Source organism: Ailuropoda melanoleuca, chromosome 10, assembly GCF_002007445.2.
Source record: "Ailuropoda melanoleuca isolate Jingjing chromosome 10, ASM200744v2, whole genome shotgun sequence".
NCBI lineage: Eukaryota > Metazoa > Chordata > Mammalia > Carnivora > Ursidae > Ailuropoda > Ailuropoda melanoleuca.
Window position 1 is genome coordinate 36,729,475 of NC_048227.1, and position 23,316 is coordinate 36,752,790.

The 23,316-nt window shown below is 58.3% G+C and overlaps 2 protein-coding genes across 7 annotated transcripts; both read right to left on the reverse strand.

Annotated features, from left to right (window-relative positions):
- Positions 1-126: 126 nt before the first annotated feature.
- On the reverse strand, positions 127-5,498 carry ATP6V0C (ATPase H+ transporting V0 subunit c). The gene is made up of 3 exons (XM_002926522.4): positions 5,279-5,498; positions 1,010-1,193; positions 127-876 (listed from the first exon to the last, which is right to left on the reverse strand). The coding sequence occupies exons 1-3, from the start codon at positions 5,355-5,357 to the stop codon at positions 672-674; spliced, it is 468 nt and encodes a 155-aa protein (XP_002926568.1). The 5' UTR covers positions 5,358-5,498; the 3' UTR covers positions 127-671.
- Positions 5,499-10,897: 5,399 nt separating this feature from the next.
- On the reverse strand, positions 10,898-22,307 carry TBC1D24 (TBC1 domain family member 24). Of its 6 annotated transcripts, none has more exons than XM_034670564.1 (10): positions 22,188-22,307; positions 20,325-21,402; positions 19,718-19,735; positions 19,100-19,258; positions 17,927-17,990; positions 16,905-17,000; positions 16,468-16,690; positions 13,943-16,110; positions 12,096-12,186; positions 10,898-11,888 (listed from the first exon to the last, which is right to left on the reverse strand). In XM_034670564.1, exons 2-8 carry the CDS (start codon positions 21,287-21,289, stop codon positions 15,956-15,958), a joined length of 1,680 nt encoding a protein of 559 aa, XP_034526455.1. In that variant the 5' UTR covers positions 21,290-21,402; positions 22,188-22,307; the 3' UTR covers positions 10,898-11,888; positions 12,096-12,186; positions 13,943-15,955. The 6 variants fall into 6 exon arrangements, with proteins under 6 accessions (XP_034526455.1, XP_034526454.1, XP_034526453.1 ...); XM_034670563.1 differs by having other exon boundaries at positions 13,751-16,110; XM_034670562.1 differs by having other exon boundaries at positions 10,898-11,895; positions 13,751-16,110.
- Between the last annotated feature and the right edge of the window lie 1,009 nt (positions 22,308-23,316).

The window sequence follows — 23,316 nt, forward strand, 5'->3', positions numbered from 1 at the left end:
CATGTCACGTGATCGGCACGTCCACGTGACCCAACCGCCCACGTGACCCACACGCCCCTCCGCCTGCCTTGACGCCGCGGGCCCCGTCTCCCCGGCCCCGCCCCACACAAGCGGCCCACACAAGCGTCCAGTCACAACCGAGAACTTTATTGGACACGGCTCGGCTCAGGGCCTCACAGGCCCAGCGCACTGACCCCGCGGCCCCGGCAGCCGGGGCTGGAGGAGGGTGGTTCCATCCGAGTCTCCGAGCAAACGGTAACCCCACAACGCAACACTACCTAAGATTACTATATAGTTGGGAGACGGAGGGCTGCTCCACAGACGTATGAACAGATCAAATCTTTATAAATAAACATCCAGTGAAGAGAAAATGACAACTCTAATTCATCCTTATACACAGAGCACTCTAGGGCAGATGAGTGGGGGCGGCAGAGGCCTGCATCCTCACTGGTCGGGGGCCTGGATGGGTAATGAGTGGGCCCAGATGTCCACGGCACGGGGCGGGCGGGGGCAAGGCCGGGGTAACAGACGACGGGCACTAGGACACTGCGCATTTACAAGACCAACTACTGGGGGGGCAGCTGCCCCGTGCGTGTGTGTCAGGCTGTTCGTTTTGGAATGAGGGGATGGTCTTTACATCATATTCTGTGGCTGGTGCGCTCGGAGCGGGGCTACTTTGTGGAGAGGATGAGGGCAACGATGAGCCCGTAGAGGCCGAGCACCTCGGCGAAGATGAGGATCAGGATCATGCCCACAAATAGCCGGGGCTGCTGGGCTGTGCCACGCACACCAGCGTCCCCCACAATGCCAATGGCAAAGCCAGCTGCCAGCCCACTCAGGCCCACACTCAGGCCAGCACCCAGTTGGAGGAAACTCCTGGGGGAGAGAGGACACAGGAGAAACGTTAGCCACCTGCAGGGTTAGCCACACGCCCCACGCCCCCTCCCTGACCCTCCCCGCCCTGTGCAGTGGCCTGACCCCAGGCAGACGGGAGGGACCCAGCACTCACCTGTAGAGGCTGATGCCATCATTCAGGGAATTAGCGATGAGGACTGCCACCACCAGCCCATAGATGGCGATGATACCAGCCATGACCACTGGAATGATGGACTTCATGATCAGTTCTGGCCGCATGACCGACATGGCCGCAATGCCGGTGCCACTCTTGGCTGTACCATAGGCGGCACCCAGGGCTGTGGGGAGAGTGGGGGAAAGCAAGGTCATCTCAGAGCACTGTGGGCCAGATCCTGGGAGTAGCTCTGGCACAGCTGAGGGACACCCTAAGTTATCACAAAGGGGACATGAAGTTGGCACCCAGCCAGGGGGCAGGAGGTGGCCCTAAGGGGCAACAGCCCCAGCTGGGCACACAATGAACCCAGGTACTCTCCTTCTCCACCAGAGGCCCTTACGGCTGTCTGGCCTATCCAGGCTCCCGCTCTGCTGTGAAACATCGTCCCCATCTCCCAGGGAGCCTCTGTGCAGCTGCCCGCGGCCTACAAGGTGGAGCTGTGACTGGTCTAGAAGCCCAGTCACATGGAGAAACGGGCAACTGGGCCGTTCATGCCTTGCTGAGGATTCTGGACCTTTTTTTTTTTTTTTAAACCACCTGGAGTGCTGGACATTCAGGTCAGAAACGGCCTGGCAAAGCACCAGATAACTACATCTCAGCAGCCCAAACGTCAGGCCAGGATCAACCTGTCTGCCGTGGGGCTCCGCCCAGGGACAACATGCTGGAAGAGCCTCACTGCACACAGGGCCTGACCACAGAGTCAGGGGAAGCTGGCCTAGCAAGTCCTATCTCGGGGCAGGGCTTTTCCAACTCCCCGTCACTCCAGGTCCTCCGAGAGGGCTCGCATCTGTTGTCAACAGGCTGAGTGCATTCTCAGCCACACCGCAGGCCCGGATCCTCAAGTCTGGAAAGAATCCTCTAAATAACTGGAGTAAAAAGGGCGAGCCAAGGACAGCACAGGGCACAGGGAGCCACCACCCAGGCAGACCCTCCAGAAGCACCCCTGCATGCAGAGGCCCTGATGCCCTACAGCCCCCAGGAATGGGGGTGGGGGGAAACTCTAGGGTGGCCTCTGTCCTCTGATGCTGCTTCTCCTCCCTCTTGCTAGGCAGGGTGTGCTGCCTTCCTGAAAGTTCCCCTCTCCTGGACTCAAAGTCTAGAGTAACTTTTGCACAGAACAGAACCCCAGGGGGCCCAGGCGGCTCTTCGGACTCTTGCCCCCAGGACCTCACCGCACTACTTGAGCTGAGGTTAACATGGCTCAGCGATGGAAAAGACCAAGACAATCCCAACGATTTTTCTGCACGTTTTATTCACCTATTTGGACCACAAAAAATGACTACTCTCCATGCTCATCACCAAGCAGTGAGGAGGTCCAAGGAGCTCTAGCTTCCCAGGGCTCCAAGCCTGGTGAGGACACACATGGCACCTCCAAGCACAGTAACATGTTCCAGAAGAGTGGGGAGGCTGGGGGGGCGGGTCTGGGGAAGGACTCCATAGAGAAAATGACACAGGGTAAGGTGTGAGTGAGCAAAAGGGATTGCTGACAGCACGAACAGAGACATCCACCAACGTGGCAGCAGACTGGGAGCTACCAGAAAGAGGAAAGAGGTAAGGGTGGGAGCAGAGGGACCTGTACTGCCTCCACCACTCCGTCCCAAAGGCACCCAACATCACCACGCCTAGGCACTCGGCACCATCAACCCACGGGTCAGGGCTGGTCTTCATGAAGCTTTTCCGGAACTCCCCTGGTCGCAGTGCATTTTGGGGGCTCCTACTGCAGGCCCGGCACCACATCAGGCTGTGTCACATGCATGCAAGGGGCCAGCGCCATGGCCCGTTACTCAAGTGGGAGAGCACAGGTGATGTGTGGCACTGAGTGAGAAACTGATTACTGGGAAGTCAGCATCCCAGGCACCAGGGCACTGCCACATGTGGAAAAGTGAGCTGGGCTCTTCTCCAGGAGGTGGCAGGAAGACCGTGTGGCTGGGGATGGGGAGGCAACAAGACAAACAAAGGGAAGAAACAGGGCTGACCGTGAGAAAAAGCAGCCTGGCCTGGGCAGCAGCAGGCGTCCAAGGCCCTGGATGCTAGCTCTGGAGACGAACCCCGACGAGGTCCCAGATGGAGCAAAGGACAAAAAAAGTGCAATCAGGAGGCAGTTCCAGGAACAAAACACCAAAGGCAGGGTGCCCGCCAGCAGGGAGGAAGTCAAAGAGATTACGGAAAAGGAGCAACCCACCAGCCTGTGGAAGAGTTGATGAAGAAAGAATCGGCAGGACTTTTGTCACAAGAAAAAAGGGGAAGCAGGATAGGAGACTGGACCCACAGGAGCAGGCAGCACCAATCCTCAGGGGCCCCAGGGCAACCAAAAAAAGCCCTAGACCACTGATACCCAGTTCTCAGTAACTTCCAGAGACCTGCTTTTGGGTCAGGCTCCATCTGAAAGTATCAAGTTAAGTTGTAGGAGATGAAGAGATGTACCTGGAGGCAGGCCAGGAGCTGGGTACAGAAAAAGGGCTAGGGGCAAACTCAGGGCTTCAGGAACAAGCAATGACAGCCAGAACTCAAGGAACTCTGGGGTAGGAATGTCCTGTTGTTCACTGATGTTCCCCTCTGCCTGGCACATAGTAGGAGCTCAATCAAGATTTGCCGAATGAATGAATGACAACCACAAGTAACCCACAGGTGGCCAAGCAAAGGAGAATCTCTTTAGGCATTCTGAAAACAAAGAGCAGAAAAGGCTGGGGTGGAGGGAGTTACAGCAGCCTGTTCAGAAGTGCTGGAAAGTAGGCAGCCCCTAAAGATGTGGAAAGAGCAGGCGTTGGCTGTGAGGGAAGGGGAAGTCCAGACCACTTCTCCCACCACAAATGACCCCTTACTTGCACGTGATGGGAAGGGCAGGGCAGGGCTCACTCAGCAACTCATGACTGGCAGACAGGCCCAGGCAGAGGGAGGCCTTCAAAAGAGCAAGAGATCCCAGGCCCCTACCCCACAAGTGTTTACAGTCAGCAGACACTGTTTGGAGTTAAAACCCTCCCTGTACTTGCATAGGGAGCCTCCCCAGTCCACCAGGTAGGGTGGGGCAGGGCGGAGTCATCAAAACCAAAAACCAGACCTACCCAAGAAAGCCCAGAGGAGACCAGGTCAGACCAGTCTACAGGGCTGCAGCGCGACTAGGACTAACCTTCCTGGGTCCCACATTCCTAGGCCTGGCCCACGTGCCCTTCTCCCAGAAAGGCCAATTTTCACTAATTCGACACCCCATGACCATCAAGACCCAACTTCAAAAGAAGGGTGCTATCAAGAACCTGGAAGGCCCCTTCTCTTTACCTGGAGGAGTCCTTCCAATTTAGGGCCTCAGGAAAAGGAAGTCATTCATTCTTTCATTCATTCATTCAGGCCTGAACTAGAAGACTCCCTCCTAAGGAGGAAGACCCAATCCCCTCAATGCTGATACTTCATGCCACCCTCTCACTCACCCAGAGGTAGACTCTTGGCAAGCGTGCACACACACAGTGTTGTTGCTAGCCTGCCTCCCAGACACCCATCCTTAGCCCGTCTGGACCCCCACCCCATTCCACACAATCCCACCCCTGGGTTCCTGCCAACTCTTAGGATCAACCCCTCAGCCCAGTTTTCCCAAGCAATCCACACATCCCACAAAACTATTGGGAAACAGTGACAGGCCCTTAACTAGAAGCACCTGCCTCTGGGGACAGACCCACTTGACCCCCGCCGCGGGGGGTGGGGACGGGCCGCCACAAGGGCTGTAAGGGCGAGAGCTGTGTACCCCGGAGGGGAGAGACAGCACCTCATCAATTCCCTGCCCCCACCTCCGCCGAACAGGGCCGGCCCCGCGTCGGGGGAGCATTCCGAGGTGTGATGTCACACCTGCCCGCAGGATTGGGGGGGGTGCGGAGCAGGCGCAGGACCGCGCGCCCCCACCCCAGCCTCCCTCCCGCCTCTCCTAGGACTAAGATGGCAGCGGCGCCGCCGCCCCACCCCCGCACCCATAGAGACAGGGGCAGGGCTGCCGGCTATCGATCCCCGGAAGACCCCTATGACGCGCACCCCGGCCCAGCCCGCAGGCCCTGCGCACCACAGCCCTTCGGGCCCCGACCCCCGCCCGCTGTCATGTGAGTCCCGGGACCCCCCCCAACAGCTGGAATTATATCAGCGTGACGTCACACACCGAACCCTAGGGAGATGCGGGCATGAGCCCCGCGCGCCCCCAGCCTCCCGGGTCCCTCGTGCCGCGGCGCTCACCGCTGAAGACCATGGCGGCCGAGGCGCCCATGACTGCGAAAAAGGAGGCGTACTCGGGGCCGCTCTTGGCCTCGGACATGTCTGCGGGTGGGGAGAGGGCGAGCTCAGCGGGCCGAGGACGGGACGGGCACGACGAGCGAGCGCGGGTAGAATAATCTGGCGGCTGCGAAGGCGACCCGGCCCGTCAGCCGCTGCGCTCTAAATACCAGCACCGCAGAACAAAATGGCGGCCGTGGCCTCGTCACATGACCCGGGCCCCGCCCCTGTGGGCCATACCACTTCGCGCCGGCGGGAGGCGCCTCGGCTTGAAGACGGCCTAGCGGTCCTCTGACCGCCCCCGCACTATGCCTCCGCCCGACCGGCCCCGACACAGGCGTCCCGCCCCATCTTGGCCTCCGCGGATTCGGGGCCGGGCGCTAGTAGCCTCTCACACCCCGTGGCATTGGGCTCGTCCGGCTCCGGAGCGGGGGCGGGGCGGTGGTCCTTCATATTAGCATACGAGGCGGGGCCTGGGCGTCCCGCCTCCTCTGCGTCTGCGCGCCGCTAGCTGGTGTTGGGTTCCAGTGCGGCTTTGCCTTACGTTCGCGGTGTGGCGTCGGCCGCGGGCTTCTCACGGCCTTCCCCCAGGGGCCCGGGACCGAGGTGTCCCCGGACGTCTTCATACTTTCTGGAGCGCTCCGAGGGTTCGAGCAGACGGAGCCGAAATCCCAAGTCCAGGGCGCCGGCCTGTTCGGCTCCAGCCCCCAGGAGAGCCCCCACCCACCTGTGAGGTCCTGGCCTCTGCTCGCTTCCCTCCTGAGCCCCCCGGGGTCGCCCTACCCCGACCCTGTCCTCAGTTTCCTCCAGACACAGAACCCCCAGCTCCCGACCCAGCTGTCGGTGCCTCCTCTCCTGGCTTCTGAGGAAAAGAAGCCCCTCCCCCGTATCTGTCCCCTCCCTTGATCGGGGACCCACACTTCAGTTGCGGGGCTGTCTCTGCCCCTCGAGGTGTAGGCGTGACTGGTTTGAAGCCCTGTCGGTGTTTCGACCTGTGGATGCTTCTCCAGATTTCTGCACGTTCTGGGATCCATTTCTTCCAGCCTGTGCTCGCGCAAAGCTGGCCCCTGCAAGGCTGCATTTACTTCTGGAGCAGCGGCCAGTGGTTCACTCCCAGCTCAGCAAGCAGCTCGGCCTGGGGCTGAAATTGTCCTGCTGGTCCCCTGAGGGGTTACCGGCACCCGGACTGGCTGCCTTATCTCTGGTTCCCTTTGCCCTTTTGTCCCCTGCTTTGAGAACTGGGTGGCTGCCACCGGGTCCTTGGTCTCCCTTGAGCTCCTGGCCCTCTCCCCAAATGTCCTGGGTGGCAGCCTTGTTCACGGGGGCAGTGGGGTCGCCACCCCTGCCTAGCCCTCCCACTGGCCTCAGCCCTACCTTACACAGGAACCTTCTTCATGTCCTCCTCCCCGAGGTGAGGCCAGGTCTTCCATCTTCTGAACTGGCAGCCCACGGGTGCTGGTCTGTCCTGTTTCAAAAGGGAGGAGGCTGCCATACCACTAGAGGCCTCCCCACCTTCTTCTGCCGCCCTCTTCCTTGTCGCAGACTCTGACTTCTGGGAAGAGAAATCTTCACTCCTCGTCTGCATCTCACCTGCCCTCCCTTCCAGCCCCTTGCCTTTGCCAAGGTCATCTGTGACTGCCATTTCTCTAAGCCGAGGGACATTTGCCAGGGTGAGTGGGCCTCTTTGCTGCATGGCCCGCTGTCCACCTCACCACACCCTCCCCCCCTCTCTCCAGCTCACCTCCTACAGCCCTTACACTCTCATTCCTTCTTCCTGGGGGCACGGGGAAGAGCAAGGACAGGCCCAGGGCCTGCAGCCTCAGCCTCACACCGTCCTGGTATTCCCAGGGTTCCCCCTGCCCCACCCCACCCCAGGGCAATCATGTCCTCCATCTCACATCATTCTGTCCCTCACCTACCCCTCTCCAGCCCTGATGGCCCTCTGAGCTAGCTGGCCACTCACCGCCGCAGGCATTGAGGACCCAGAGCCAAGGGAGCCCAGGCCAGGGAGCCAGTGCTGGCTGGGGGACTGTGTGCAGAGGGAGACTTCAGACCAAAGAAGGGGGGCAGGGTACCCTATCGTCAGGAAGCAGCACAGTCAAAAACACAGAGGTGGGCAGAGCACACAAGCCCAGTGTGGCTGAAATCCTAAGACACAGGGAGACATTTCCCTCCTTGGGCTTGGGGAGCAGGTCAGCTGTGCTCACCGTCCTATCATTTTCTATGCCGTGTGAGAGGTCACACTGGGTCTCTGATGGGGCTGCTGACACCTCAAACCAGCATGTCTCAAACTGAGCTCACCCCACCCCCACCTTCCATTCTGTTCCACACTGTTATTTCCATTTTGGGCAAAAGACACAACCATCCACCCAACTGCTCGCACCAGCAGCCTTGAGTCACGCCACTGCTCACTCCTCGTTACTCACCAAGCTCTGAGATCCTGCAGCTTCCTGCTCCTAGCTCTGCCCCCACCCTGTCCCTGCGCTGCCCTCTGACTGGGCCTTCATTGCTGGCTGGGGTCTCCTCACAGCCTCTAACCTGGTTGGTCTGCTCAGTCTTAACCTCCTTCCCCCCAGTGCATTCTTCACCCTGAAGCCACAGGATCTAACTGGCACATCTGACCGGCTACTCCATTCCTGGACTCCTTCAACGTCTTTCTGTCACAGGCTGGACCCTTTGGTGGTCCCCTCCCCTCCATCCCCATCACCGCCCCCCCTTCATTCTGCCCCCTCCTCACCTGTGTCCTTGAGCCTGTGGCTCTCTTTGCACCAGCTACTCTCCTTCCCTTCTTCTCTAGGGAGTTAAAGCTTTAGAGCACCACCACCTCCAGGAAGCCCTCCTAATCTCTCTTCCTCCCTTCTCAGACCCCTCCTTCATCCCTCACACTCCATTATTACCTTTTTTTTTTTTTACTCAAAACCTCCTCTACTGAGGGTCCCTGTGCATCTTTTTCTGTATCTCTGACCCCTGGTAGAATGCCTGGCACATACAGCTAACGGTGTGCCAGTCCTGTCCTAAGCATTTTTAAGGTATTATATAATCTTCACAAAGACACTTTGAGGAAGTTATCACCATGACTCTCATTTTGTGGACAAGGAAATGGGCCTAGGAGGGTCAAAAGTCTTGCCCTGGTCAACCTGCTAGGGAGAAGTGGAATTTAAACTCTGACTCCCAGCGGGGCTGAGCCCGTGTGGCTTACGACACCGCCTTGTCTCCTACACAAGGGTTCAGGGAGCATCCAGTGACCAGTGATGGGGCCAGGAGGGACCCAGGGTGCCTCCCCCTTGGCCTCCCAGCACCAGGCAGGCCTGGGGGAGGGGGTGTGGTGTGTGACGAGGGACACACGCCTCTGCCTTCCCCCTCACAACTGGGTCCCCAGCTGGAAATCATACCATTGTGAGACCCATGCCCGCCTGCTCCCTAGCAGGTTCTCAGGGTGCCCGTAAGGGGCATCATGTGCCCTAGAGCCTCCGTCCAGTCTGGGCTCATTCAGGGTTTACCTCCACCAGCCAGGGTTTACTTCACTTACTGGGTACCTACTGTGTGCAGGCACCAAGCTAGGCTCTGGGATACGAAATCGAGGAAGAGGGCTCTTACCCTGCAGCAGTTTGCAGTCCGGGGCGGGGGGTGGCGTCTGGATGTGCAGACGATACATCCCAGTGCCGCACCAGGACTGTGGTTACTAGACAGAGATGATACGGAAGAGGGGTGGGACCAAGTAGCTTGGACAGCCCCTGAGGGGTGATTTCTGAACAAGGTCCTCGCAGATGAAGGGGGTCTGGAGCAGGGGAGAGCCTGCAGCCGGTGTGTCCTTAACTCACAGCCCATCGCAAGCATGGAACTCAGCTGCTGGATGCAAGCAGGTGCTCACGTGTCGGGGTGGACGGTCCCTGAGCTGGGGTTAAGGGACGAGCAGGAGGCTGAGGAAGGGTACACGGGTGCGTTTCCCGAACACGGCTGCAGGCGCTAACCACGAGGACCCCTGGGGGCCGCAGGGGGGAAGATCTCCCATGAGGACACTGCATTGACTCTCTTGTAGGTGCACCCTTCACGTTGTCAGAACCCGTCAGACGGGAAGCACTGGGAAGCAAGTGCTGGACGGGCACGGGTTTCCTTTTGGAGCGTGAGACATCATGGAACTAGAGGGAATGGTGGCGCACCGTGGATGCGCCAAATGCCCCCGAGCCACTCACTGCCAAAGGGTTAGGCTCCATGTTGAAAAAGGCAAAACAAAGCACTTCCATGGCAGGGTAGGGGGCGGACGTGAGCTGGGCCACCAACACCGTGCACGAGGCCCACAGAGGGGCCTGCTGAGGGCAGGTGCTGGCGGGCACAGGAGTGGGGTGTGGGCAGGCTGAGCTCCGTGCAGACAAGGGTCACCGGTCACCACAGCCAATGCCGCTGCAGGAGGCAGGCATCTGAAGGCTACTGCTCTGTGCCCAGGGCCGCCCCTACCCCGGGAACAGGCCAATGTCACTGTCTCGAGGTCAATCACAAAATGACGCTAAGGGTGCTTACGGTAAATTGTGGCTACGGGGAGTTTGGGGGGCACCTGCCAACCGTGGCCCCCAGAAATGCTCACTGCTGGAGAGCAGTGCACCCATCTCCCCTCCAGAATCGCCCTGCACAGGACAGCAGCACAGGGGCTGACAGGCTCAAGGGGGGGAGGGGCGCTGGTTCCGGAGCCTCAGGCAAAGCGTCCTGGGGCCGGAGCACCCCAGCTACTGAGGGTGGGGAACTCCGGCCCGGCCACAGGCCTGTGTCAAGACCCCAAGGCAGCAGAGGAACCGAAAAACAGCCTGCCCCAGAGAAAGCCAGCTCTGGGGACCGACACAAACCTGGGCCAGGCCACCCTGGGGTGGGGCAGCAGGAAGCGGCCAAGGAGAACCAGAGTGTTGTAGGGGGCCCCACAGAGTAATAGGGAGCAGCAGGGAAAAGGGTGCCGCCTACAGTGTGAGGAAGATAAGAGAGAAGCAGTTTCCCAGAACAGGCAGAGCCCACGGCTGCCCCAGGAGGGGTGGAGGGGTGGAGGGGCTCCGGCAGCAGGGTCCAGCACCAGGAGGAGCCCTACGAGGATGGGCATCTGCCCGGTTGCAGAGGAAACGGGTCTTGTGGTTTGTGGCTTTCTATAGAGGGTATCGGCACACCCAAGTTTAAAACGCTATGTATTTGGGAAGACATTAACGTTGCTTTATACAAACTTCCAGATAAAATATTCTCATTTTGCATGAGGAGGACTTACTGATACTGGGCTTCCCATGTGACAGGGATCAGTGCGATTCTGGATGGAGACTTTGGACCGAGGTTCCCGGGCTGCTCCCCTCATTCCTCACACTGGCGGCGCGTGTCGGCAGGAGGGCGCCATGAACGGGAGTAAACAAAACCAGGAGGGGCTTGGTCTGCGCTGGCCATGGCAGCAGGTGCAGCGGAGCATGGCTCCCAGTGGAGAGAGACGTCCAGGGAGGCATCCTCCCACAGGCCCGTGCCTCCTGGTCCTCTGCACACCCGCACGCGGTCCTTCCCAGACACACCGCATCCACCACCTCCCGTTCCACAGAAACGCTCTCACAGCAAACGCGTCAGTGAGGTTCCGCTAGTTTGCGTTAGTTTTATTTAGGACTCAAGTGACAACTGAGCAACCATGTTACTAAATCATTTACTTTCACTTTTCCCAACTTAGATTTAGCTGCCAAGCCACACACCCAGTCACTACACCCCAGTCTGCTTTCACTGGGTCTCGCGATTCTTCATCCATGGAAAGGTAAAGTGATTCACACGGCCCTTTCTCCTCCTTAATCATTAGCTCGCTAGCCTTTGGCAGTGTCCTTTGCTGGGCAGTGCACGTCAGTAGGACACGGAGGAAGGGTCCGCTCCCAGACCCTCCATGTCGTCGCCGGCACCCTCGCTCAGGGGCGCCTCTCACGGGTGGAGCCAGCTGGCCAGCTAGGGAATACACCTGCGGATTCGGCAATCTGAAGGAGAAGGTCTCTAACAGTTGGTGTGTCTGCACCCCAGCGTGTCCAGTGATTTTGCTTCGTTGGTCCCAAGCACAGAGTTAACAAATTCCATGCGGTCGGGTCAAGCGAACGTGTCTGCCAATGTGTGAGGCATTTCATCTGCAGCGATGAGTCACGGGACACTGTTCCTCACTTCTTGACCACAACCTGACACCAATATAATGAAGACCATAATTTTTAATTCAAATTTTAGTCACTCAACATACATCACAATATTGGTTTCTTCCCAAAGGTGGTTGCTTTCCTACTTGTAGACGTGCAGTTTTGCTCTCTCAGACCTGACTGATTGCTTGGGTGTTCACAATGGTTGGGTCACGAGCTATGCTCCAGGGGCAAGACAAGCTTAGGGTCCCCTGCTCCTCTGCCATCTTAAGTCCTCCAGATCATAATTTCGTGTTATACCAGATTATTTTTAAAGACCCACGCACTTCTTCTAACTTCGATGTGGTGAAGCGTGTGTGAGGCATCCTCTGTACTCCTGCTTCAGCTGGTAACTTCCACGTGCAAATGAGACATCGGGGGCAGACGACCGGCACAGTCCAGACGGGCCTCCATTCCTGAGACCTCAGAGTGCAAATTAGTGGCAATTTGTGTGTGTTTTTTGATCAGTGTTAGTCTTGTGAATTTTGAGGACATTCTGGATTTAATAAAAATGTAAATATCTGTAAAAATTAAATCTACCCCTGGGACAGAGGAAGGACTGTGGGAAAACGGAAGGAATTGGATTAAATCTGTCGTTGATAGCATGATATACTGACATTCACCTGTGCTTGCATATACGCCCCGTGGCTGTGCTGAAGCAGCTGGGCGGGGTCTCTGGAAATTCTGTAGCATCTCTGCATCTCTCCTGTAAGTCTAAAATTATTTCCAAATTAAAAGTTACAAACACTGACTCTATTAAACATAAAATACTTATGGGGACTATAAATTTGAAAGCCTGAAATCTTCAGAATTTTTTAAAACAAGTTGCCATGAAAAACTCAAAAAATTAGGCATATGGCTTGTAAAAGCAGGAAAAGTTGAAATACTAATTTTTTTTAAAGATTTTTTTTTTTTTATTATTCATTTGACAGAGATAGAGACAGCCAGCGAGAGAGGGAACACAAGCAGGGGGAATGGGAGAGGAAGAAGCAGGCTCATAGCAGAGGAGCCTGATGTGGGGCTCGATCCCATAACGCCGGGATCACGCCCTGAGCCGAAGGCAGACGCTCAACCGCTGTACCACCCAGGCGCCCCTGAAANTGCCATTTCATTAAAAATGTTGTCCGCAACCCAATAATATGTGTAAGATCAGAAGTGAAAAGAATGATAAAGATCATTCTAGGTTTGCACTGTCCCATATGATAATCATTCTTTTTTTTTTTTTTTTAAGATTTTATTTATTTATTTGACAGAGATAGAGACAGCTAGCGAGAGAGGGAACACCAAGCAGGGGGAGTGGGAGAGGAAGAAGCAGGCTCATAGCGGAAGAGCCTGACGTGGGGCTCAATCCCAGAACGCCGGGATCACGCCCTGAGCTGAAGGCAGACGCTTAACCGCTCTGCCACCCAGGCGCCCCCAAATGACTTATTCTTGTATTACAAATTATTCTTGAAAAACTGATGCTCTCAAACCCTAAAGGCATATAGTTTACTTTAGCAAATTATTTAATTAAATGAACTGCTTTAAATTATGTTGTTTTATTTTTAAAATAAAAATTTTTTAAAGTAAACTTCACGCCCAACATGGGGCTTGAACTCACGACTCCAAGACCAAGAGTCCCATGCTCTTCCCACTGAGCCAGCCAGGAGCCCCTCAAAATAAACTTTTAAATGTTTCTAGAAAAATGAATAATTTGTGGCACCAGGGTGGCTCAGTCGTTAAGTGTCTGCCTTCGGCTCAGGTCATGATCCCGGCGTTCTGGGATCGAGCCCCGCATTGGGCTCCCTGCTCAGCGGAGAGCCTGCTTCTCCCTCTCCCACTCCCCCTGCTTGTGTCCCTTCTCTCGTTGCCACTCTCTCTGCCAAATAAATAAATAAAAATCTTAAGGGGCGCCTGGGTGGTGCAGTCGTTACGCGTCTGCCTTCAGCTCAGGGCTTGATTCCGGCGTTATGGGATCAAACCCCACATCGGGCTCCTCTGCTATGAGCCTGCTTCTTCCTCTCCCACTCCCCCTGCTTGAGTTCCCTCTCTCGCTGGCTATCTCTATCTCTGTTAAATAAATAAATAAAATCTTAAAAAATAAATAAAAATCTTTAAAAAAAATGAATAATTTGTCACACAATTCCATAAAACATTAGCTATTTTTAACATCAAAAGTAAATTTTGGTTACTAAGAAATGATGGAGTATATTAACAAAACATGTTCTATTTGGGAACACCTGATACATAACAAGGACAACAGATAGGAATTAAAAATGAAGGTAATAATCACACATACCTTTTTGTTCATCAGGACAGCTGGGAAGAAGACGTGCCAGCCGAGGGAACGGAGTACCATGCATGTGCACACAGAGACCTCACATTAGACACAGACACGGCAGCTAAGCAGCGCTTGCCCTCCTGGGCTGGACCCGGGAAGGCCAGGCAGGGTCCTGAGGGCAGCCACAGAGACTCCTCTGGACTCACTCACCAGACAACGAATCCCCCAGCCTCCTTCAAGAGGGAGCCGTGTAAACAGCGCTGGAATACCACTTGCAAAGGGTCAGCTTTCCACTGATGATGCACCGACCAGCATCACGAAGGCGCAGCTTCTGGCGCCCGCCCCGTTCGGTGGCACGCCCAGGGGAGCCCCTGGAGGCCCCTCTGCTTGAAGAGACCAGACTTGGACCCTCAGAGTTCATATAACGAGACCGTGTTTAATGAACACCAAAGCTGGCGCTACAACAGAGGGTGGTGGGGACACGGGGCGGGGGACAAGGACGGCAGTGGGGGGGGCAGTGACACTGCCTCCCGGCACCTCTCCTCTCACTAGGGACTCACACTGTCCCCCTCAGAGCCTCTCAAGAGTCCCACAAGGACAGCAGAGCAGGATGACTGGCTCCATTTTACAGTTGGAGAAAGAGTTCCAGGCAGATTCGTGGCTGGCCCAATGCCACACAGGGCTCCCGGTCCTTCCTCTCGCACCACAGTGGCCCGGCTCAGAGGAGACTGGAGTAGGCGGGCAGGGGAGGGCCAATGCCCCACAGGAGGAACAAGTGAGATGGAGACAGGAGAGGCATGGCGCACGGGGACACCGAGGGGCTGGCTGCAGCCATGTGGGGACCAGGCTGGGGGCGAGACCCCTGGCACCTGTGGCCCAGGCTCCCACAGCCCCACGTGGCTGCTCGGGTGTCTGTCAGCTTCCCCTCCCCATCCCCCGGGTGCCCAGGCCCTCAGGACCAGCTGAGGGAGGTCACGAGGCAGGAGACCACTCCCCGACAAGTCTTCACTGGCACCTACAGTCTGCAGGGCCTGTGTTGGGCCAGGCCAGGCAGGGAAAGGGGCAGAGGCGGCAGCACAAGAAAACCATGCTATGTTGCCCACCACAGGGCTGTGAGAGGGATGCACAGGCCCATGTGAAGGAGCTGCATGGGAGGGACCGGAGGAGGGGGCAGCCCTAGCAACCCGGGGCATGTGGGGACGGACAAAGACGAGCATGCCATGCTGAGGAGTCTGGACAGGATCCTGGGGCTGCTGCCGAGACTGGTGGGGAGCAGAGGCAGCCCCTGACAGGAGGAGGGCTGAAGAAGCCCTCATGGGCCCGCACTTCTCCAGGACATGGAGCTGGCTGGTGTGGGGTCAGCTGCAGAGGGAGGGCCCCTCCCTGGGCCATCCGGGGTGGCCTCTTCGGGCATGGACCCACAGCGAGGCCCAGCAGAAGCCCCAGGCTCTGCAGTGCAAGAACCCCTGATGTCCCCTCCAGCCCTTCATCAGACTGGTGCTCGGCCCTCCCTCAGGAGGGGCCCAGAGCTCAGCACACATCCTGCCTTCCCCTTTCCCCTTGCAGTCACTGTCCACAGTGACAGCCCCTTGCAGTCACTGTCCCCTTGCAGTCACTGTCCCCTTGCAGTCACTGGCCAGCTTGGGGAGGAGAGCATGGGGTTAGAAGCCCCAGGCAGGCACTCCTGAGGTGGGAGGGGCAGGGGAACATAGCCTAGGAGCAGTCCCCAGAGTGCCTGTCTCTTCTGGGGAGCTTCCCGCGCCAGCCGCTGGCCAGGAGGCCACCGGCTGCAGGACCCTTGGTGGCCGCAGGACTCTGGTCGGGAGCTATGCTCAGAAGCACCCGCAGGGGGCGCCATGGCCCCACACTTGGTGGAAGGCTCCTCCTGCCCGTTTTTGCCCCCCCCCCACCGCCACGCACCAAGGGACTAAGCCTCAGGGGGTGCAAGATGTGGCCCCTCCAGGCCTCGGGCACAGGATGCCTCCACAGAGAACTGGGGCCTGAGCCCAAGTTTGAGGCAGCAGCAGCTCTGAGCAGGGACAGGCCCAGCCAGCTGAGCTCTGGGCATCCTCTGGCCGACCCAGCCCCAGGGCCCCAGCTGCTCCTCGAGGCTGCCCACCATACGGGGGGGGGGTCCTCACTGCCTCCCTCTGAAGAGGGGGCCTGACCCCTGCCTCACCCCCACCCCACGGTGACGGCTCAGTCACCGTCTGCGCAGGCCGGTCACTGGGTGTCAGGGTCTTGGAAGCCCCAGGCCTCCACAGCCGAGATGAGGAAGTTCTCAGAGCAGAGGGGCTGGTTGTTGAAAGTGTCACAGTGGCCGGTGCGGCCCCGGTTCAGGTCGCCATCGATGTAGAGCGCCTGGCCGCCCCCTCCACCTGCGGGATGCTCCGGTCAGTGGCTGTCCCTCTGTCCAGCATTGCCCCCGAGACACTCTCCCCCCGCTTCTGAGCATCTCCACTTGGATGGGGCAAGCCTCCTAGCTGTCCCTGACCTGGCCCTGCCAGAGACTTCTCAAAGACCACAGGGTGGGCCAGGGTCCCCCACCGCCCACCCTCCTGTCCCCACTCCTGCCCCCGCACCTGCTCCAGCCCCCACAATCCCGGTTCTTGTCCTCTGCCCGTGGGGGGCACCTCCCATGCAGGAACTCTGTGCCCCACGACGCTGCACCTATCTCCTAGGCTAAGAGGCCAAGGGCTGGCAGGAGTCCAGCCTGGGGTGCAGGGGGTGCCCACCTATGATGAGGCAGTCGTTGCCCCCAGCCATGAACATGGACTCTGTCTTGGAGGGCAGGTTGAAGTGACGTGCTGCCAGGAAGGGCGAGAGGCGGTCAGCAGGGTCAGAGGAAACAGGGCGGCATGGCAGGGACGGGGCGGCGGGGGCCTCCAAGGGCACCGGCTTGGTCAGCTCCGGGTGTTTGATGACCACCCACTCGTAGCGCTGGACCTCAGGCTGCAGCTGAGGGCAAAGGGCAGCATGAGTCACAGCTCACGGTCCCCCACGGGTCCTCCTGCACATGTCCCCCACCAGTCTCGTCAGCACCAGGCCCCGCACCCGGGCTGGGGAGATGCTGCACAGGGCGAGGGCCTGCGGCGGTGTGGTCTGACCATCACCAACGAGAAGCCAACAGCGGGGTCCCCTGTGGGGTGAGGACCCTGGCAGACTCACTCACCCGAAACACGAAGCACTCTCCGGTCCCAAAGAAGCCCACTTTGCCTCCAAACTTGTTTCTCTCACTCCAGTCCGTGGACAGGTAAGCCCCACACACCTGGGGAGAAAGGCCCAGGGCGTGAGGATCATCCCTCGCTCGCTGCTGGGGGGCACTGCTGGCACAGCCGCACCCCTGCTCCAACCTGAGGGCAAGGGCCAGAGGTGGCCAGCGGTGTGAGGAGGTCAGAGTCTGGAGGGCATGAGGCGGGCAGTGAGGATGGGTAGGCGGCTGCCTCAGCCGGCATCGGCTTGTTGGGGATACTTTTGTTTCCCTCCTTGGCCCTCAAGTATGGGGAGGAGCCCATGCCCACACCCGGACTTTGGCCATCAACCCCAGGGATGTCCCTCACACAGAAGCTTCCAAGAGACGACCCTGCTCTAGAACGTTCCCCAGCCCCCTGTCAGCCAGCAAACTGCAAGATTTCACCAAAAGACTCAGTCCTGTGAGTGGCTGCAGGCTTTGCCCCCAGTGTCTGACAGTGAGTCACCTGCTAGAATGCAGACACAGGGTCCGGAGCGGGGTGAGGAACCTCAAACTCCCGTGACTGCAGGTCTGGAAGCCAAGGAACAAGGAGCGTCTAGCGGGAGCACACGCCCCTGGAGGCCTGCGAGTACGGACTCTCCTAGACACTTCAGGGCACTTTCCAGGTGACGGCTACTGCTGGGCCCTGATGACTAGCTGTCAGGGTGGGAGAGGCGGGTGAAGACAGCAGGGGGAGGGGAGAGAGGGCCTTGCTCACTAGGTTATCTCTGCAGTGCTCCTTGAAGCCAGGCTGTGGGGGGTCAGGCTGCTTTCGCAGGAGCCAAGAGCGCCCGGGGGATAGGGGACCCTGAGTCCCTGGTGGTCACTCGGAGAGGCTGGACTCACCCCTCCATGGAGGGCCCACTCCACCCCGTGACCCTAAGTGCAGAATGCCTGGGTGAAGGTTTCAGGGAAGCGCCCACCCTCCCCGCAGCTCATCAGAGCAAAGGACCCCTCCTCACCTCCTTTTGGGTGGTCTTGATGAGCAGGAGGGTGGGCTCGTGTCCTTCGCACTGGAAATAGAACCTGGGAGCAAAGAGCACACATGCCAGCCCGGCATCCCGCTCGGCGCGACCTCGGGCCACAGCATCCGGTGCCCATTGCATCTGAGAAGCCCGGGCTGTCTGGAGTAGATGGGCCTGGGAACTAGGTTTCCCTGTTTCCTGGGGACCAGGCATGATGGTCAAGGACCTGGCAGCGCCTTGGCCTGGACACATCTCAGCCAAGACGGAGCCCAGGCCAGGCAGCCTGGGGGCCGAGCAGTCAGCTACCTCAGACTGTCTGCCTGGTACGATGTGTGTGGGGGGGTGGCGCACAGCAGATCGCCCTCAGCAGGTACGGCCACGTGCCAGGCGCTTCCGGGAGACAAGACCAGAGGAACAGGTCCCTGCTCTAGGAAAGCTCGGAACGTGCTCAGGAGCCTGAGCTTGGGAGACAGGCAACGCCGGGAAGTGCCTGAGGAGGCCTGACGTTGCACTGTGGTGGCACCAAGCGCCCAGGGCTTGCTCGGCATCCCTGGTGGCCCTGCCTGACTGTCCCACGCTCCTGCTGGGCCTCCCACAGAGCACAGAGGTGGGGAGCAGGCGAAGGTATCTCTAGCTATACCACCTCTATGGGATCACCTGTGACCCAAGCCAGGAACTTCTGAGGCTACCTGCCATCGGAGGCTCGACTGGGGCTGTAGCCGGCAGAGCTGCCTTGGGAGGCGGTATGCCCTGAGGGGCCCTGCGGAGCACCCTGGCCCCATCTGTGGACCAGCCAAGTGGGGGCTGGGGAGCAGAGACCCAAGGCCACGGGTCATCCCGTGCTAGGATTCTTCACACTCCTGGGTGGGGTTCTGCCTCCTGTGTTGTCACAACACCTACACAGAAGCCTGGAGCTGTGCTGTGTAGGCAGGGCAACGACCCCTGAAGTGTAGGTGGCCTGGGAGTAAGAGGAGTCCCAATTCCGGAGGGCCCCCAGGAAGAGGCAGGGGCTTGCCCAGTATATCCAAGGGCCCATCTCCAGCCACCACCACAATGTTCTGGAGTGGCTCCACAGCTCGTTCTGTCCTCCTGCACCGGCGGGCCCCGGGAGTCCATGGCTCGGGAACTTGGGAGGGCAGGCCCAGTGTGTGCTGGTCTCCTGGGTCTTACCTGGTCAGGCTGTACCCGTGCTGTAGGGACGAGAAGAGCAGGAGGGGCTGGCAGAGGGCGAAGCGCTCGGGGACCCACGACCAGATGTCTCTCATCTCCTTCACGCTGACAATCTCTGAGTGGAAGTTCTCTGCGTGCACGGCCAGGTGCACAAACTGCCTGGGGAGAGCAGGGAGGGCTCAGAGCACAACGGGACCCCAGCCCTGGCTGCGCCCCCCACCCTGGAGGGATGCAGAGCCTCTTGTGTAAGCTAAGCTGGGGGGGGGGCTTCTCACCTATTGAGGGAGAAATGGGATGGCGCTGACCCCTGGAGCCCCACCCCCAGAGGTTCCAGAGGGGAGAGCACCCAGCCTGGGCTGGGACAAAAGCACCTTTTCTCTAATAAATGGGGACAGAGAGTGAGCCAGCTCTGGCAAGACAAGGCTTCAGAGCCAGCCAAGCACTGACAGACACACATCCGAGGCAGCTGAGCAGACAGACAGAGGCTGAACATCAGCCAGGCTTTAAGGCAGCACTGCCAAAGCCAGCCCTGAGAGCCGGAGCATGCAGCCAGGCCCTGGGACAGCCAGGCCGGAAGACGGAGAGAGGCCAGGCATGGAGCGGTGGTAACAGACCTACCTTTTAGAGAGTGAAACACTGAAAAACAGGAGGAAGCAATGGACACAGAGAGGAAGAAAAATAAAACAGACAAGGACAGGTTAGTGGCAGGTACTGATGGCTGGGACGCACCTGCCTGTGGCCCAGGAGAAGGGTCTCCGTGCCAACGGCCTGGTCAGGCCAAGACACTTGTGGGGATGTTGTGGACCCCTCCCAGCCTGGCTCCCCCAGGTGCTGTGCTCGGGGCGGGGGTGGGGGGCCGTACCCAGCAGCCACGAGGACAGCAATCAAGGGAGCCCAGAGCACAAGGGGCGGAGCAGGGGCGGCTCTGAAATGATGCTCGGCGGTCAGCCCACTGCATACCCGACTCCATAGTTAGTGTCCGGCTTCCGTCTCAGCCATGGGCCTTGTCCCAGAGAGCAGGACCCTGCACCTTCCACACCCACGGCTGCCTGAGCAGTCTGTGGCTGTGGCCATGAGGCCCCTCTTCCCTCCTGTGGTTCTCTATCCTCGCAGGGCGGGCGGGACAAGCTCCGGCCCCAGCCCCACGGTGCGTCCCAGCCCATCCCCATGAGGGCCCCTCGGAGCCGCCCAGGGCCGCACCCAAGGCCCCGAGAGGCCCGCCTACCTCTTTTGCTTGACGGTGATGCCCTTCTGCTTCAGGGCTTTCTCGTTGGCCATCTGCAGGAGCTGGATCTCCTTCCGGGAGAAGAGGCGGATCGCGAATGCCTTCTCCAGCAGCTTCTCTGGAGACACGGTCTTGGCAATATCCCTGACGAAGGTGCGGATGTCCTGCTTCACGCTGTCCGACTCCAGCGGCTGCCCAGCTCTGACCTTGTGGAAGAACTTGAGGATGGCCAGCGCCACGCGGTACAGCACCTTGTACCCCTCCACCAGGAACACATCGAAGACACGGGCGAAGTAGCCGAGGGGCAGCTCCCCGAACAGCCAGCGCTGCCAGTCTGCGTAGACCTGCAGGACGTCCTCGGACACGGCCACCATCAGCTTGTGGGCCGCCTGGCAGTACTTGTTCACCAGGTCGCCGAAGGTCATGCAGGAAGACTCGAAGGCCAGGAAGCTCTGATCCACGAGCTTCCTGCCGGGGTCATTGCAGGCCAGGATGCGGCAGGCGTTCTCGAAGCACTGGGCCTCGTCCGTGCTGTAGTGAAGCAGCAGGGCCACGACGGCAGGCAGGGCGGGGCAGAAGGACACGTCCGGGAACTGGTTGGCGATGCAGAGCAGGATCTTGCGCACGGCGCCCTCCCCGCGCGTGTTCAGGCAGTAGCTGGGCACCTGCGTGTTGTCCACGAACTCGGGCAAGGGCAGGCTGCTGGTGCTGTGCTTGCCCACGATCTTGCCCACAATGTCGCTGTACACGCTGGCATCCGGCGTGACGGCGCGGCAGGGGATGTCCCGGATCAGGCGCTGGTACACCTTGCCCCGCAGGGCGTAGCTGCGGGCCCAGTAGCCCTGGCGGGCCAGCTGCTTCAGCTCCTGCAGCTCGGTGCAGCTCAGCTCCTTGGGGCCCAGGTCCTGCACGGCAGCGTCCATCTTGTCTCTGTCCACAAAGCAGTTGTACCCCGGCGGGTCCATGGTGCTGGGTGCCCAGGAGGACAGTCCTAGGCTGCCGGGCGTGGGCACAGAGCAGCGAAATCCCCAGCCCCGTCTCCGAGGCCTTGCTGCTAACCTGTGTGCCACCCCATACCCTGTTGGATTAAAAGTCAGGCTTAATATATGCATATGAAGGTTCGCAGTTTTTGTTTTGTTTTCTTCTTCAAAGATTGATTGATTGATTGATTGATTTATCTATCTATCTGGTGGGGGGGGAGAGCACACGCGCACAAGCCGGGGAGAGGGAGAAGCAGACTCCCCACTGAGCAGGGAGCCCCACGTGGGGCTTGATCCCAGGACCCTGGGATCATGACCTGAGCTGAGGGCAGACGCTTAAGTGACTGAGCCACCCGGGCGCCCCTGAAGGTTCATGTTTTAAAGAACATGTTTTTGTTTTAATCTTTCTGTAAAGTATTTGAAGGGCTTCCATTTAAGATAAGTGGATACTGGGGCGCCTGGATGGCTCAGTGGGTTAAGCCTCTGCTTTCGGCTCGGATCAGAATCCAGAGGCCAGCCCTGAACTCTCTAGAAATGCCAGCTAAGTTTCAGGTAGAGAGGCATCGCTGCTGGGGAGCAGACACGAGGGCTGGTGAAATAAATGGAAGCTGTCGTGGCTTTGACATTAAGACATTTCTGGGTCTGAATGAGCCAGAGGTGTTGGCGGATTTGGTGCCACCCCTCCGCTGTGGGCAACCACAGAGATCCAGGCAGACATTATGAAACGGGTACTCTGTGCAACCCCGGACTCTCTGGCTAACAGGTCACTGCACCGCATGAGGATGGCCAAACACAAGTCTGCCGTTCAGGAGCCCGCAACTTAACATCCGTCTCTGCCAAAGGCTCCTGCCCTTGGCACACAAGCACCATGTCTGCCTCCTACCTCAGACCAGCCTTTCCACCCGGGACGGTACAAGTGGACGAGAGGTCTCAGAGCTTTGCTTCAGCAGGTTTTGGTAAATAACCTGATCGTTCCAGTTTCTCCTGCATCTACAACACTCATCTGAAAACATAAAAAGGAAGTCATGCCTTAAGAACGCTGAGTAGAGATTCAAGAATTACAGTATAGAACCTGTACATGTGAGAAGGCGGCTGGAGAAAGCCCCTTGAAAGGGTATTTTTCACTGTGGCAAAACATACAGAAGATTTACCATTTCAGCCATTTTTAAGTGCCTGGTTCTGAGAGACATTGAGCACATTCACGCGGTTGTGCAGCCCTCACCACCGTCTGTCCCTAGATCCTCTTCCCCAGTTGAAACTCTGCTGCCATTACCCACAGACCCCCCCTCCCCAGGCCTGGCGCCCACCCTTCTGCCTCTGTCTCTATGAACCGGACAACTCACAGAGCCCCACAGAAGCAGAATCATACACATTCGACATTTCATGTCTGCCTTATCTCACTGAGCATCACGCCCTCAACGTTCATCTAGGTTTTTACCGTGTATCAGATTTTTTTTTTAAGATTTATTTATTTATTCGACAGAGAGACAGCCAGTGAGAGAGGGAACACAGCAGGGGAGTGGGAGAGGAAGAAGCAGGTTCCCAGCGGAGGAGCCCGATGTGGGACTCGATCCCGGAATGCCGGGATCACGCACTGAGCCGAAGGCAGACGCTTAACCGCTGTGCCACCCAGGCGCCCCAGATTTTTTTTTAAGACTATTTTTATTTATTTTGTTAAGATTTTATTTTATTTTATTTTATTTTTTTAAAGATTTTATTTATTTGACAGAGATAGAGACAGCTAGCGAGAGAGGGAACACAAGCAGGGGGAGTGGGAGAGGAAGAAGCAGGCTCACAGCAGAGGAGGCTGATGTGGGGCTCAAACTCATAACGCTGGGATCACACCCTGAGCCGAAGGCAGACGCTTAACCGCTGTGCCACCCAGGCGCCCCAAGATTTTATTTTTTAAGTCAGATCTACACCCAGGGTTGGCCTGGAACTCCTGACCCCAGGATCAAGAGTTGCACGCTCTACCGACTGAGCCAGTCGGGTGTCCCTAAGACGATTTTTTA